Source organism: Zea mays, chromosome 5 (assembly GCF_902167145.1).
Source record: "Zea mays cultivar B73 chromosome 5, Zm-B73-REFERENCE-NAM-5.0, whole genome shotgun sequence".
NCBI classification, from domain to species: domain Eukaryota; kingdom Viridiplantae; phylum Streptophyta; class Magnoliopsida; order Poales; family Poaceae; genus Zea; species Zea mays.
The window spans coordinates 100,789,720-100,806,650 of NC_050100.1; the positions used below are offsets into that span (position 1 = coordinate 100,789,720).

General features: G+C 41.5%; 1 protein-coding gene across 1 annotated transcript; it reads left to right on the plus strand.

The window, feature by feature from the left end:
• Positions 1-414: 414 nt before the first annotated feature.
• On the plus strand, positions 415-9,775 carry LOC118471951 (uncharacterized). Its single transcript, XM_035958887.1, has 3 exons — positions 415-490; positions 7,253-7,684; positions 9,602-9,775. Exons 1-3 carry the CDS (start codon positions 415-417, stop codon positions 9,721-9,723), a joined length of 630 nt encoding a protein of 209 aa, XP_035814780.1. The 3' UTR covers positions 9,724-9,775.
• The last annotated feature ends 7,156 nt before the right edge of the window (positions 9,776-16,931 follow it).

The following is a 16,931-nucleotide window of genomic DNA, read 5'->3' on the forward strand; positions in this document are numbered from 1 at the left end:
TGTGTATGGATCTATACCATACCTACACCTGCCAGATATCTCTTACCCTACGACTACACCTGCCAGGTATCTTTTACCCTACGACCCGTCCATGCACTGCAGTTTTAACATTCAACATTAAACAACAATTTTATTACATTTAAAGAATATTATTTAGCAACATCAAACCATAATTTCAGCACCAAACAATTTGTCATGGATAAAAATTAAAAAATAGAAATTTAGGATAATATATTAAATTTGGATGACCCATATGTCAAATATTCGTTAGGTCACGAATATGGATACTGGATATCCATACATGCGAAAAATTATCTATAGATATTTTATTATATTCATATTCGTATCCGTAGATAGCAAAATTTCAGCATATTCGTATCCAACGGATAATTATCTACGATTATTTACGCGTACATGTACACATTGTCATCTCTATGTGGAGCACTGTGGTACGGATTGGCAGCCATCAGATGGAAGGATGAACGGGCACGTGCATCATATATTGTGACCGCACAAAAAGGGCATTCAAACAAGAATCTATTTCTCCATATTATATAAGGTAATTTATTTCAAACTTTAGATTATACTTTCTCCGTTCTTATTTAATTGTCTTATTTGTTTGTTGCAGTTTAGTTCAAAAATAAACTAGTGAACGATAAATATTTGAGAATGAAGGTAGTATAATCTAATTTATTTTGAACTAAATGGTAGCTCAAAATAAGTTAGATTAAAAAATTTAGATAGATTATAATCCAAAACAAACACCCCCTAAAAAATATGTCCACTATAGGGTATGTGTCTTCAACGGCCTATACATTCGTAAGAGATAAAGTACCTATGAACAAATAGGTTATACAAATTTGCATGTCCTCTCTCTCTCCCCAATGCATAAATTTGCATAGACATTATTTGTTGGAGAAACAAAAGTTTACATCTCATACACATATATTGTTCACTATGCAAATAGTTTAATATCTCTCTAAAAATGCATTTTCTTGCTAGAGATCAACCTAGCATTGGTCTGGCTGTCATAAGAGCCAAAATAAATCATTTGTTATACTTCTATATAATCTCTTCTCTACTACTATAAAATGCCAGTTTCCACCGTCGTTGTGCGTTATCACTTTTGCAAAAAAACACTTATATTTCTTTGTAATTAACTCGTGGTCAAACCCTCCACGTCCCAACTCCCTCCCCTTATCCCCTCTTCCGCAGCGCTGACGGGGTCGTCAACCGCTCCCCGACGCCAATTGGATCTTCTAGGAGGTGACATCATGACCACGTGTTGGCGACCCTGTTTCTCCGTCTCCGTTGGTGTCCTCCTGCATGATGAGCCACATTAGGCCTCGCGTGATATCTTTGATGGCCTTCCCATCCCTGCCAACAAATCTTTAAGTCCCCAACCCACCCTTCGTGTCATCCATTCCTTGCTTTGATCAGGTGCGATGCAGCCTGGACTGTGGTCCTTAAGAATGCTAATTCTCGTCGTCTCGGCGCGGGCGCGTAGTACCTCAAGGAAGGCCTATCACTTATTGACGAGGGATGGGCGGTCACATGGTTTGACTCGCTGCCACACGTCGTGTGCATCCTAACTGAAAGTCACCTAGAGGGGGTGAATAGGCGAAACCTAAAAATTATAAACTTTGAACACGCACTACATTTGGGGTTAGGGTTAGAAATAAATTCTGAGTGTGGAAGATCGTTCCTCTTGCTATGAGTTTCTCAATCAATGCGGATAACTTTGGGAGGAAACTCAACAATATGAGCAACGGAACTTTAGAGAGAGAGAGAAGAGGGGAGAAACAAATTGAGTGATGAAGATCAACACAAATGAACACGGTGATCTGTTTCCCGAGGTTCAGTTCCAAAGAACCGACTCCCTATTGAGGAGGCCACAAAGGTCGGGTCTATTCCAACCCTTTCCCTCTCTCAATCGGTCACTTAGACCGGTCGAGTGCTTCTTCTTAATCATATGGGTCACTAAGACCCCGCAAGGATCACCACAAAAGTAGGTGTCTCTCGCTTGCCTTACAAAACACTTGAGAAATTTAGAGTGAGAAGAAAAAAAGCAACCAAGCAACAAGAGCAACAAAAGAAACACAAATCACCCTCTCTGAAGTCACTAAGCACATGATTTGATTTTGGAGCTTGGAGAGGATTTGATGCTTTGATTGTGTCTTGGAGTGTATTCTTTTGCTCTAGTATTGAATGAGAAGGTTGGAAAGCTTGGATGGCTTGACTGGTGGTGGTTGGGGATATTTATAGCCCCAACCACTATTCCAGTCGTTGTTGTCGATGGGCACACCGGACAGTCCGGTGGTGCACCGGACACAACACTGTTCACTGTCCCTTGCGTGCCACATCAGCCGACCGTTGGGGTTTGGAGCTGTTGACCATTGAAGTCTTCTGTCTTCTTGCGGCACCGGATAGTCCGGTGTGTTCTGACTTTGCAGACTGACTTCTGCTATGTTGACTGTGCTGCAGTCAGCGTAGTCGACCGTTAGGCAAAGTTGATTGTTGCTCCATTGGCTCTCTGGACAGTCCGGTGGCACACCGAACGGTCCGGTGAATTATAGCGGACACGCGCTAAGAAAACCCAAGAGTGGCCATTTCGCGAGGTGCTCGGGCCTGGGCACCGGACAGTGTCCGGTGCACACCGGACATTGTCCGGTGCGCCATAGGCTACACCAAATCTTGTATGCTCCAAACCTGAGAGAAACATTCACTTGGCAAACTAGTTAGTCCATATGGTTTGTGATGGACGTCAAACACCAAAATCGATTATAGGAAATGGTTATGCCCATTTCGCTTTCATTCTCCCCCTTTTTGGTGATTGATGCCAACACAAACCAAAGCAAATGTAAAGTGTAGAAATGTAACTAGTTTGCAATTTTGATAGATGTGCATAAGTTACTTTGAAATGAAATTTTAGACATATATGGTTGCTTTGGTCTAGTTTATCATTTTGGACCACATTTACACCACTTAGGTTGTTTTTGCAAATCCTTTGGAAATGTTTTTTAAAATTCTTTTGAAAATAGCCAATGGTATAAGAATATGATTTCAAAAGGCATTTCAAGTTTTTGAAAATTCTCCCCCTTTTTCAAATGTTTTTCCTTTGGCTAAATAAAAGCTCCCCTGTAGAAGTTCTTCCCTTAGCTGTCAAGAGGGTTTTTGCAATTTGAATAATCTCTCCCCCTTTTCGAAAAGGTTTTTAGAAAACAGTGTAAGGTTTTTAGAAAACAGGGTGGTGGTGCGGTCCTTTTGCTTTGGGCCTAATATTCTCTCCCCTTTGGCATTAAGCGCCAAAAACAAAGAGAACGAGATGCCTATTACTCTCTCCCAAAAAATATGAATGAAAGTTCATGAGTAGGGCAAAGGATAAATGATACAGACAGAGTCGTAGTGGAAGCCTTGCCTTTGCTGAATACTCCATTTCCCTTTCAATCTAAGACTAAGGATAGAAATACACTTAGAAGCACATTAGTCTTAGCCTTAGCACAAGAAGAATAAGAAATATGCATTTGTGCCATATGAAAGAGATATGATCAAAGGTATATACATGAGCTATGTGTGCAAGATTTCAATCAAAGTTCCAAGAACCGAGGATATTGAGTTCATTCCTAAGCTTGCTAAAGGTCTTTTCATCTAGGAGCTTGGTAAAGATATCGACTAATTGGTTGTGGGTGCTAACATAAGCAATTTCGATATCCCCCTTTTGTTGGTGATCTCTCAAAAAGTGATACCGGATGTCTATGTGCTTAGTGCGGCTGTATTTAACGGGATTATCCTCCATGTGGATTGCACTCTCATTATCACATAGGAGAGGGACTCATCCAGAGTAATTGTGCACAGCAATGTCCTGCAGCAATATACTCGGCTTCGGCGGTGAATAGAGCTACTGATTTTTGTTTCTTTGAAGCCCAAGGCACTAGGGATATTCCCAGAAACTGATAAGTCCCTAATGTGCTCTTCCTATCAATTTTACATCCGACATAATTGGCATTAGAATACCCAATTAGATCAAAGGTAGATCCCTAAGGGTACCATAGCCCAAACTTAGGAGTGTAAACTAAATATCTCATGATTCTTTTCACGACCCTAAGGTGAACTTCCTTAGGATTTGTCTGGAACCTTGCACACATACATACTAAAAGCATAATATTCGGTCGAGAAGCACATAAATAGAGTAAAGAACCTATCATCGACTGTTATACCTTTTGATCTACGGATTTACCTCCTGTGTTGAGGTCAAGATGACATTTGTTCCCATGGGTGTCTTGATGGGTTTGGCATTCTTCATTCCAAACTTCTTGAGAATGTCTTGAATATACTTTGTTTGACAGATGAAGGTGCCTTCTTGGAGTTGCTTGATTTGGAATCCAAGGAAATACTTCAACTCCCCCATCATAGACATCTCGAGTTTCTGTATCATAATCCTACTAAAATCTTCACAAGATGACTTGTTAGTAGCCCCAAAAATAATAGCATCAACATAAATTTGGCATATAAACAAGTCTTTAGCAATTGTTTTAGTGAAGAGAGTAGAATCAGCTTTACCAACTTTGAAACCATTAGTGATAAGAATGTTTCTCAGGCATTCATACCATGTTCTTGGGCTTGTTTGAGCCCATAAAGCGCCTTTGAGAGCTTATACACATGTGAAGGATACTCACTATCTTCAAAGCCGGGAGGTTGCTCAACATATACCTCTTCCTTGATAGGGCCATTGAGGAAGGCACTTTTCACGTTCATTTGATACAACTTAAAGCCATGGTAAGTAGCATAGGCAAGTAATATACGAATTGACTCAAGCCTAGCTACGGGTGCATAGGTTTCATCAAAATCCAAACCTTCGACTTGTGAATATCCCTTGGCAACAAGTCGGGCTTTGTTCCTAGTCACCACACCATGCTCATCTTGTTTGTTGCGGAATACCCATTTGGTACCTACAACATTTTGGTTAGGACATAGAACTAAATGCCATACCTCATTCCTTGTGAAGTTGTTGAGCTCCTCTTACATTGCCACCACCCAATCCGGATCTCTTAGTGTGTCCTCTATCCTATATGGCTCAATAGAAGACACAAAAGAGTAATGTTCACAAAAATGAGGTACTCAAGATCTAGTGGTTACCCCTTGTGGATGTCACCAAGAATGGAGTTGACAGGGTGATCTCTTTGAATTGCTTGGTGGACTCTTGGGTGTGGTGGTCTTTGATCCTGAATCTCTTGATCATCTTCCTTGTCTTGATCATCTTCATCTCCCCCTTGATCAATGTCTTCCTCTTGAGGTGGCTCATCGTCTTGGTCTTCATCCTCTTCTTCTTGAGCCATTTCCTCATCTTGAGTTGGTGGAGATGCTTGTATGGAAGATGATGGTTGATCTTGTGCTTGTGAAGGCTCTTCGGATTCTTTTGAACACACATCCCCAATGGACATGTTCCTTAGCGCGACGCATAGAGCCTCTTCATTATCTAATTCATCAAGATCAACTTGCTCCACTTGGGAGCCATTAGTCTCATCAAACACAATGTCACAAGAAACTTTAACTAATCCTGTGGACTTGTTGAAGACTCTATATGCCCTTGTGTTTGAGTCATAACCAAGTAAAAAGCCTTCTACTGCTTTAGGAGCAAATTTAGAATTTCTACCTCTCTTAATAAGAATAAAGCATTTGCTCCCAAAAACTCTAAAATAGGAAACATTGGGCTTTTAATGGTGAGGAGTTCATAAGATGTTTTCTTGAGGATTTGGTGAAGGTAGAGTCGGTTGATGGAGTAGCAAGCAGTGTTAATCGCCTCCGCCCAAAACTGATCTGGTGTCTTGTACTCATCTAGCATGGTCCTTGCCATATCCAAGAGAGTTATATCCTTCCTCTCCACAACACCGTTTTGTTGAGGTGTGTATGGAGAAGAGAACTCATGCTTGATGCCCTCCTCCTCAAGAAATCCTTCAATTTGGGAGTTCTTGAACTCCGTTCCATTGTCGCTACTAATCTTCTTGATTCTCAATCCGAACTTGTTTTGAGTCCGTCTCAAGAATCTTTTCAAGGTCTCTTGGTTTGAGATTTTTCCTACAAAAAGAATATCTAAGTGAAGCGAGAATAATCATCCACAATAAAAATACAATACTTGTTCCCGTCGATGCTTATGTAAGCGAAAGGGCTGAATAGATCCATGTGGAGTAGCTCAAGTGGCCTCTCAGTTGTCATAATCTTCTTATGTGGATGATGTGCTCCAACCTGCTTTCCTGCTTGACATGCGCTACAAACCCTGTCTTCCTCAAAATGAATATTTGTTAGTCCCAAAATGTGTTCTCCTTTAGAAACTTGTAAAGATTCTTCATTCTAACATGAGCAAGTCGGCGATGCCAGGGCTAGCCCATATTAGTCTTAGCAATTAAGCAAGTGACTAGTTCAGCATTGTTATGTAAAGCCCGAATTGGGTAGAAAATAATAATAATAATAATAATAATAATAATAATAATAATAATAATAATAATAATAATAAATAAACAAATATATTTATGATAGTGTTTTGAGAATTGTTGAAAACCCTTAAATGAGAATATAACATAACTTCTTTCAAAATAAATAGATAATGAACATTTATTCTTGAAGTAACCTCTAATTGTTATCCCACATCCAAAATTCTATTTTCCTAAAAAGAAAGTAATAATATGAGTGTGTTTCAAACATCTACCAAACAAATAAAGTAATTAAAATAAATATTGTATCATGATTGATTTTGAGTGCATATTGAAAACATTTGCATAAATAAATAAAATGGTAGATAAATCACTATCATAAATTATATTGTGCATGCTGGATTCCTTTGAATGGGCATTATAATTGAGTTTGATAATTTAGATCTTGTTTGAATTCAGTTTGAAAAAGAAATGGAAAAACAGAAATTAAACAAAAAAAAGAGCATGGCAACCTCGCCTGGGCCGATTCTCCCCCACCTGCGGCCCACCTCCACTTTTAGCCCCCGTGCCAGCCCACTAATCGGCTAGCCCATCTCCCACGCAGCACCCTCCGCGTACTCCATCCGTCTCACGGCGATTTGGCCGGGTGCGTGCGCAGACGCTTCACTGTGGGCCCTACCTATCATAGCCATCTCCTTGCTTGGACTCGTCTCAATTGGATTCCGTCGTTCTCGCGTGGACAGCGCAACAGAATCCGAGCTTCGCGGCGGGATCAAGTCTTCGGAGTCCGACTCCAAGCTATATATAACCATACCCTCATGCAGCCGCACCCATAGGCATTGGGTGTTCCGGTCTCTGCGCGCGCACATCACCAGATTGGGAGCCGCCGGTGCCGCTGCTGGGGTTCTCCGTCTGCTCGGGCGCGCGGGTCACGTCGGTCGCCCAGGGAGCTTCACCAGGGCACGGTGTTGCAGGGTCGGACATCAATCGCGACGTCCCTAGCTCCCCGCCGGTGTCGGGGATTGAACATGTGCCGCTGCGAGCGAATCAGTTGGCCGCTGTCAGGAATCTTCAACCGCTTCAACGATTTGGTGGTGCTCGGTGGTCGGGAAGCTTCTCTGGCTCACCCCTCACATGTGTGTGGCCTTATTGGACAAAGATAGCCTTCCGAGCTCGACCAATTGCTCATCGGTGCAATGGCTCCACCGCGGGCGGGACCACTGCTGCAGACCCATTTCACTCCCTTGCCATCACCGGTAATATGCATGTCCTTGTGTTCGTCATGTCCCTTATTACATATCGCACACCGTGGATTAGGATTTAGGGCTTGTTTGTGTAGCTTCGCCGACCTCTGGCCATCTCTCCGCCATGGAGGATTGCTACGCCGCCGTGTGGTGTATTGGGTCGGTGTGATGATTTTTGGGCCGTCGGATCGGAAATATGCGATCAGGATCGACTCAAGCATAGCGACTCAGCCAAAACCATGGGGGCTCGTCCGATCAGAATCTATGGGTCACGATTAGATCCCAGGCCATGACATCTAGCCCGTCGATTTAACCACCTGCGGCTCCGATTAGATACTGGTTAGATCTGCTCGTGGCCGTCCGAATCTAATCTGACGGCCCAGGCAGCCCCGTACCCCTTCGCGGATGCATCTTGCTAAAGAGCCCCAGGGTTTCACCGAAATGAACCCGCCGTCCACCTCGGGTCATGGCTGTGTCGGTAGATTTTATAGAATAAACCCCGACCTTTTCTGTATTAGTGCGCCCAGTCTAGGAATTAAAGAAAATAGGAAAAAGAGAGTTAGAAATTGATTTTGAGTATAAAAATAATTATAAAACTTGTATAATTCATAGAAAATTCATATTAAGTCCAAATTAGTCCATTCCAGTTCCTATAATTTTGTAATAATATTGTTTATCAGTTAGTGCCACTGTTTTTACATGAAATCTACATTAAAATTTATATCCTAATTAATCTTGTACAAAACACATAGAATCTTTGGAAATCCATAACTTAAAATCTATAACTCCAAAATTAATAATTCATGTTCCTGTGATCTTATATCAATAGGTAGATTATTAATATGTATTTTACATATATGTTTGGTGTGATGTTAATTTTGCCTATACACTGTTTGTTTGTATTGCTACGACTAGCGTGAGGTCACGAGTCACCTGAAGATCATCCTGGTACCTGGAATCTCAAGTCCCAGGCAAGTTGTGCCCTTGATCACTTCGTTTACCCACTCATGTTCTAATAAATCATAATGATCTACATAGGTTAATTTTGATGGGACCTAATAGGTTACCTTAGTTTGTCTATCTTTATGCCTTGTTTACCTCTAAACTTTTTGGGTAGTGCTTGCTAGTGATATATGTGGTTTTGGGCATTGAGATAAACATTATTCATGATTATACTTTGTTATCAGTTGTTATTTACTGTTCATGATAAGATTATTATGTTAATTGGAACATGGAGCGACCACCCGAGAAAACAGTGCTACCACAAGGGTTTAATGGGACGCCCTTGGCTGATTAATTAGGAAAGCTAGTGGAAGACTACCTCACCTGAAAGGGGCAAGGGCAGTAGGGGAGTGGTCAGTGTGGGGAGGTCCTTGGTTGATTTTGCTGCGATGGCGGTCAGGCGAGGGATCCCTGCATTGGAGCTTCCTATAAACTGTAGCGGCTTTTCTAAAGCTAGTGGAACTTTGTAAAGGCCTCGTAGTGTTACCCTGCCTCGCTTCCTTTGTAGAGGTGTATGGGGCCCGTACAACCCCGTGGCAAATGGGTAACATGACTTGTGGGTAAAGATGCGCAACCTCTGCAGAGTGTAAAACTGGTATACTAGCCATGCTCACGGTCATGAGCAGCTCGGACCCTCACATGATTAATTTATGGAACTTAAATTCAATTTGTCATATGCATTGCATCGCAGGTGATGTTGTTACTTCTGTTCTACTACTTAATTGGGTTGGTATTTACTTATACTTAGTAATTGCTAATAAAATTTTGACCAACTTTAAAAGCAATGCTCAGCTTCAACCATCTCCGTTGGTAAGCTTACACTTCACATGAGCTCCCATCTTTGGCGAGTTCATGCACATTATTCCCCACAACTTGTTGAGCAATGAACGTATGTGAGCTCACTCTTGCTGTCTCACACCCCCACAGGTCAAGAACAGGTACCACAGGATGAGGCGCATGGAGGATGCTGCGATATGTTCGTGAGAGGTCTAGGCCGTCGTCTCCCAGTCAACTTTGGGTTGCTGGACCGTTGTCTCCTTATAATGTAATTATTTATTTTGTATATAACTCCTATTATATAGTAAAGATGTGACATTCGATCCTGTGCCATGATTCATCATATGTGTGAGACTTGGTCCCAGCACACCTGGTGATTATGTTCGCGCCCGGGTCTTGGTGCCCCTGAAATCCGGGTGTGACAGAAGTGGTATCAGAGGAATATTGACTGTAGGACGAAACCTAGATAGAATTGGACAACCATTGCCTACTTACCTTTGCTGCTCTTAATCTTTTCTAAACTTTTCTTAATCTTTTCTCATCTATTTCTGCTTTACTCTGATTACTCTTACCTTTTCTTTCAAAAGACAAATGTGGATTTCACACTTTGAAATCTTGTGCCTAAAGTGACTTTAGGAATAGGAGACCTACTCTTAGGAATAAAAACAAATTTTTTTAGTATCTATGTGCTGCAATGTTTGTTCTTATGATACTTGTCTGATTTGGATCTTTGATTGAGTGTGATGAGTTGTGGAGTAATGTCCACAATTACATCTGCATATACATATAGGAAAAAAATGCTCATCAAAATAACTAGATTATCTCTCATTAAAATATCTAGCCTAACTATATCCATCTCGTCTTAAAAGACTCTACCCTACACTTATAGATCCATCTTACCTTAAAAGATACTCTATTACCTTAGTAGATCCACCTAACTTAAATTAGTCTAATCTAGTTATATCCAACCTAATCTAGATTCTATGTAATCTAATATGGTCCAATCTAAAGTGCGTTATTAACAGGTTAGTTAAGTTGGTGATATAGGTTAGACACTGTCTCTACAAACATATCTTAACCTAAATTAATGTCTTATACCAACCCGTCCGTAAACAACAACATAACCTACGTCACAGGCTACATAGTCCATTTGTTCCAAAACGCAAAGTAAAACTCTGTTCAAACTTACCTACCTCGTGTACCCCGGCTATCCTAACTATATGTCCTTAACTCGGATGGCAACTCCAAGAAGAAAGGCCAAAGAAGACCAACCACATCAAAGAAGGATAAGCATCAACTCTAGTCTTCAAAGATCAAGTTGAATCGCCAGCAAAATCAAGATCCACAGTTCTGGATGAAGTCTTTCCTTATTATACTCTTCCTTGCCACAACCTATACTTGCCATAACCGTACCTCATCTGACATAATAAATGGCTAGACAGATGTATATCCATATTTTCCAAATCATCTACTAACGTGTATAAAATAACTTCAAACAAAACTTTTGATTCCTAAACTAAATTTCAAACCAAACTGGTTGCATCCCTTTTTCTTACAAATCTCGAGGACAAGATTTCTGTTAAGGGGGTAGGTTTTGTAAAACCCGAATTGGGTAGAAAATAATAATAATAATAATAATAATAATAAATAAAATAAATAAACAAATATATTTATGATAGTGTTTTGAGAATTGTTGAAAACCCTTAAATGAGAATATAACATAACTTCTTTCAAAATAAATAGATAATGAACATTTATTCTTGAAGTAACCTCTAATTGTTATCCCACATCCAAAATTCTATTTTCCTAAAAAGAAAGTAATAATATGAGTGTGTTTCAAACATCTACCAAACAAATAAAGTAATTAAAATAAATATTGTATAATGATTGATTTTGAGTGCATATTGAAAACATTTGCATAAATAAATAAAATGTTAGATAAATCACTATCATAAATTATATTGTGCATGCTGGATTCCTTTGAATGGGCATTATAATTGAGTTTGATAATTTAGATCTTGTTTGAATTCAGTTTGAAAAAGAAATGGAAAAACAGAAATTAAACAAAAAAAGAGCATGGCAACCTCGCCTGGGCCGATTCTCCCCCACCTGCGGCCCACCTCCACTTTTAGCCCCCGCGCCAGCCCACTAATCGGCTAGCCCATCTCCCACGCAGCACCCTCCGCGTACTCCATCCGTCTCACAGCGATTTGGCCGGGTGCGTGCGCAGACGCTTCACGGTGGGCCCTACCTATCATAGCCATCTCCTTGCTTGGACTCGTCTCAATTGGATTCCGTCGTTCTCGCGTGGACAGCGCAACAGAATCCGAGCTTCGCGGCGGGATCAAGTCTTCAGAGTCCGACTCCAAGCTATATATAACCATACCCTCATCCAGCCGCACCCATAGGCATTGGGTGTTCCGGTCTCTACGCGCGCACTTCACTAGATTGGGAGCCGCCGGTGCCGCTGCTGGGGTTCTCCGTCTGCTCGGGCGCGCGGGTCACGTCGGTCGCCCAGGGAGCTTCAGCTGGGCGCGGTGTTGCGGGGTCGGACATCAATCGTGACGTCCCTAGCTCCCCACCGGTGTCGGGGATTGAACATGTGCCGCTGCGAGCGAATCAGTTGGCCGTTGTCAGGAATCTTCAACCGCTTCAACGATTTGGTGGTGCTCGGTGGTCGCGAAGCTTCTTTGGCTCACCCCTCACATGTGTGTGGCCTTATTGGACAGAGATAGCCTTCCGAGCTCGACCAATTGCTCATCGGTGCAATGGCTCCACCACGGGCGGGACCACTGCTGCAGACCCGTTTCACTCCCTTGCCATCACCGGTAATATGCATGTCCTTGTGTTCGCCATGTCCCTTATTACATATCGCACACCGTGGATTAGGATTTAGGGCTTGTTTGTGTAGCTTCGCCGACCTCCGGCCATCTCTCCGCCGTGGAGGATTGTTGCGCCGCCGTGTGGTGTATTGGGTCGGTGTGATGATTTTTGGGCCGTCGGATCGGAAATATGCGACCAGGATCGACTCAAGCATAGCGACTCAGCCAAAACCATGGGGGCTCGTCCGATCATAATCTATGGGTCATGATTAGATCCCAGACCATGACATCTAGCCCGTCGATTTAACTACTTGCGGCTCCAATTAGATACTGGTTAGATCTGCTCGTGGCCGTCCGAATCTAATCTGACGGCCCAGGCAGCCCCGTACCCCTTCGCGGATGCATCTTGCTAAAGAGCCCATGGGTTTCACCGAAATGAACCCGTCGTCCACCTCGGGTCATGGTTGTGTCGGTAGATTTTATATAATAAACCCCGACCTTCTCTGTATTAGTGCGCCCAGTCCAGGAATTAAAGAAAATAGGAAAAAGAGAGTTAGAAATTGATTTTGAGTATAAAAATAATTATAAAACTTGTATAATTCATAGAAAATTCATATTAAGTCCAAATTAGTCCATTCCAGTTCCTATAATTTTGTAATAATATTGTTTATCAATTAGTTCCACTGTTTTACATGAAATCTACATTAAAATTTATATCCTAATTAATCTTGTACAAAACACATAGAATCTTTGGAAATCCATAACTTAAAATCTATAACTCCAAAATTAATAATTCATGTTCCTGTGATCTTATATCAATAGGTAGATTATTAATATGTATTTTACATATATGTTTGGTGTGATGTTAATTTTGCCTATACACTGTTTGTTTGTATTGCTAAGACTAGCGTGAGGTCACAAGTCACCTGAAGATCATCCTGGTACCTGGAATCTCAAGTCCCAGGCAAGTTGTGCCCTTGATCACTTTGTTTACCCACTCATGTTCTAATTAATCATAATGATCTGCATAGGTTAATTTTGATGGGACCTAATAGGTTACCTTAGTTTGTCTATCTTTATGCCTTGTTTACCTCTAAACTTTTTGGGTAGTGCTTGCTAGTGCTATATGTGGTTTTGGGCATTGAGATAAACATTATTCATGATTATACTTTGTTATCAGTTGTTATTTACTGTTCATGATAAGATCATTATGTTAATTGGAACATAGAGCGACCACCCGAGAAAACAGTGCTACCACAAGGGTTTAATGGGACGCCCTTGGCTGATTAATTAGGAAAGCTAGTGGAAGACTACCTCACCTGAAAGGGGCAAGGGCAGTAGGGGAGTGGTCAGTGTGGGGAGGTCCTTGGTTGATTTTGCTGCGATGGCGGTCAGGCGAGAGATCCCTGCATTGGAGCTTCCTATAAACTGTAGCGGCTTTTCTGAAGCTAGTGGAACTTTGTAAAGGCCTCGTAGTGTTACCCTGCCTCGCTTCCTTGGTAGAGGTGTATGGGGCCTATACAACCCCGTGGCAAATGGGTAACATGACTTGTGGGTAAAGATGCGCAACCTCTACAGAGTGTAAAACTAGTATACTAGCCGTGCTCACGGTCATGAGCAGCTCGGACCCTCACATGATTAATTTATGGAACTTAAATTCAATTTGTCATATGCATTGCATCGCAGGTGATGTTGTTACTTCTGTTCTACTACTTAATTGGGTTGGTATTTACTTATACTTAGTAATTGCTAATAAAATTTTGACCAACTTTAAAAGCAATGCTCAGCTTCAACCATCTCCGTTGGTAAGCCTTAAACTTCACATGAGCTCCCATCTTTGGCGAGTTCATGCACATTATTCCCCACAACTTGTTGAGCAATGAACGTATGTGAGTTCACTCTTGCTGTCTCACACCCCCCACAGGTCAAGAACAGGTACCACAGGATGAGGCGTATGGAGGATGCTGCGATATGTTCGTGAGAGGTCTAGGCCATCGTCTCCCAGTCAACTTTGGGTTGCTGGACCGTTGTCTCCTTATAATGTAATTATTTATTTTGTATAGAACTCCTATTATATAGTAAAGATGTGACATTCGATCATGTGCCATGATTCATCATATGTGTGAGACTTGGTCCCAGCACACCTGGTGATTATGTTCGCGCCCAGGTCTTGGTGCCCCTGAAATCCAGGTGTGACATGTTATCAATGAAATCAACTAAATATAGCTGATCATCTAACACTCCCTTAAAAGCTATTGAATCATCACTTCCTCTAAATACGGTAACACCAACATTAGTAGATAGACAGTTGTAGCTCATTTTGCATAATTGAGAAACAGAAAGCAAGTTGTAATCTAAAGAATCTACAAGGAAACCATTAGAAATAGAATGGTCAGGAGATATAACAATTTTACCCAAACCTTTGACCAAACCTTGATTTCCATCCCCGAATGTGATTGCTCTTTGGGGATCATCATTTTTCTCATATGAGGAGAACATCCTTTTCTCTCTAGTCATGTGGTTTGTGCACCCGCTATCGATTATCCAACTTGTCCCGCCGAATGCATAAACCTACAAAACAAATTTAGGTCTTGTTCTTAGGTAACCAAACTGTCTTGAGTCCTTTCACATTAGAAATAAGCACCTTGGGTACCCAAAAACAAGTCTTGGGACTCTTTTGTTTGTCCCCAACATATTTGGCAACTACCTTGCCTGATTTGTTAGTAAGCACAAATGATGCATCAAAAGTTTTGAATGAAATACTATGCTCATTGGATGCATTAACAATATTCCTTTTAGGCATTTTAATATGAGTTGAATGCCTAGAGCTAGAAGCCTCATTACTATACATATAAGCATGATGAGAAACAGTATGAGATTTCCTAGCATGAGTTTTTCTAATTTTGTGCTCAGGATAGTTCTCAGGGTATAAAATGTAACCTTCCCTATCTTGAACCATGGGAGCCTTGCCCTTAACAAAGTTAGATAGTCTCTTCTTAGGGGCATTAAGCTTGTTACTTTGGCTCCCTTGTTGGAAGCCAATGCCATCCTTAATGCCAGGGCATCTCCCATTATAAAGCATGCTACGAGCAAATTTAAAATTTTCATTCTCTAACTCATGCTCTGCAATTTTTGCATTTAAATTAGCTATGTGATCATTTTGTTCTTTAATCATAGCAAGGTGATCATTCATAGCATCAATGTTAACATCTCTACATCTAGTGCAAATAGTGACATGCTCAACAGTAGATGTAGAAACATTTCAAGCATTCAATTCTTCAATCTTAGCAATTAAACTAGCATTTTCAGTTCTAAGATAAGAAATTGAATCATTGCAAACATTAAGCTCTTTAGACAAGTTTTTGCATTTTTCTACTTCAAGAGCATAAGCTTCTGTTAGCTTAACAAACCTTTTATTTTCCTTAACGAGCAAGTCCTCTTGGCATTCAAAGATATCATCCTTCTCGTTAATGGTTTCTATCAATTCATTTATTTTCTTCTTTTGATCCTTGGTAAGGTTTGCAAAAAGAGAAGTTCAATCATTATTATCATCACTAGAGCTACCCTCATCATCGGAAGTAGTGTATTTGGGGTATCTCTAGAATGTATCTTCTTCTTTTTGCCATACTTAGCCATGAGGCATTTGTGGTCGATGTTTGGGAAGAGAAGGCCTTTGTTGATGGCGATGTTGGTGGTGTCCTCGTCGGAGGAGTCGGTGGAGCTCTCGTTGGAGTCCCATTCCCGCCCCATGTGCGCCTCGCCACCCTTCTTGTTGTAATATCTTTTCTTTTCCATCTTCTTCTTCCCTTTCTTCTTGTTGTCCCTGTCACTGTCACTTGTATATGGACATTTCACTATAAAGTGACCGGACTTACCACACCTGTAGCACACCCTTTTGGAACGGGGTTTGTAGTCCTTCCCCTTCCTTTGCTTGAGGATTTGTCGAAAGCTCTTGATTGTAAGAGCCATCTCCTCGTTGTTGAGCTTGAAGGCGTCGATTGGGAGTCTACTTGGTGTAGACTCTTCCTTCTTTTCTTCTGTTGCTTTGAATGCAATTGGTTGCACCTCGGGTGTGGGGGTGGCGCCTTGCTCCAAGTTGACAATGTGTTTGGAGTCTTTGATCATAAGTTCAAAGCTCACAAACTTGTCAAATAACCTCCTTGGGAGACATCTGTTTATATCTAGGATCTCCACAGATTAGTTGCACTTGAGCGGGATTACGAAAAACAAGAGATCTAAGAATAACCTTGACCATTTCATGGTCATTCCACTTGGTGCTCTCGAGGTTGCGGACTTGGTTGACCATTGTCTTGAGCCGGTTGTACATTGCTTGCGACTCCTCTCCTTTGTTGAGGACGAATCGACTGAGTTCTCCCTCGATCATTTCGTGCTTGGTGATCTTGGTCACCTCGTCCCTTTCATGTGCCATCTTGAGGACGTCCCAAATTTCTTCGGCACTTTTCAACCCTTGCACCTTGTTATACTCCTCTCGACATAAGGAAGCGAGGAGTATAGAGCTGGCTTGGGAATTAAAGTGCCTTATTTGAGCGGCCTCAATGGAGTTATAGTCCTTGTCGCCCACCTTTGGTGCTTGTGCTCCAAACTCAACAATATCCCGTATGCTTTCGTGGAGCGAGGTTAGATGGTGCCTCATTTTA

Coding starts and splice junctions, on each gene's coding strand:
- LOC118471951 (XM_035958887.1), top strand. CDS start 415: ATGTACACATTGTCATCTCTATGTGGAGCACTGTGGTACGGATTGGCA. Junction 491..7,252: donor ATGGAAGGATGAACGGGCAC/GTGCATCATATA, acceptor ACCCTCATGCAG/CCGCACCCATAGGCATTGGG. Junction 7,685..9,601: donor TCACTCCCTTGCCATCACCG/GTAATATGCATG, acceptor ACACCCCCACAG/GTCAAGAACAGGTACCACAG.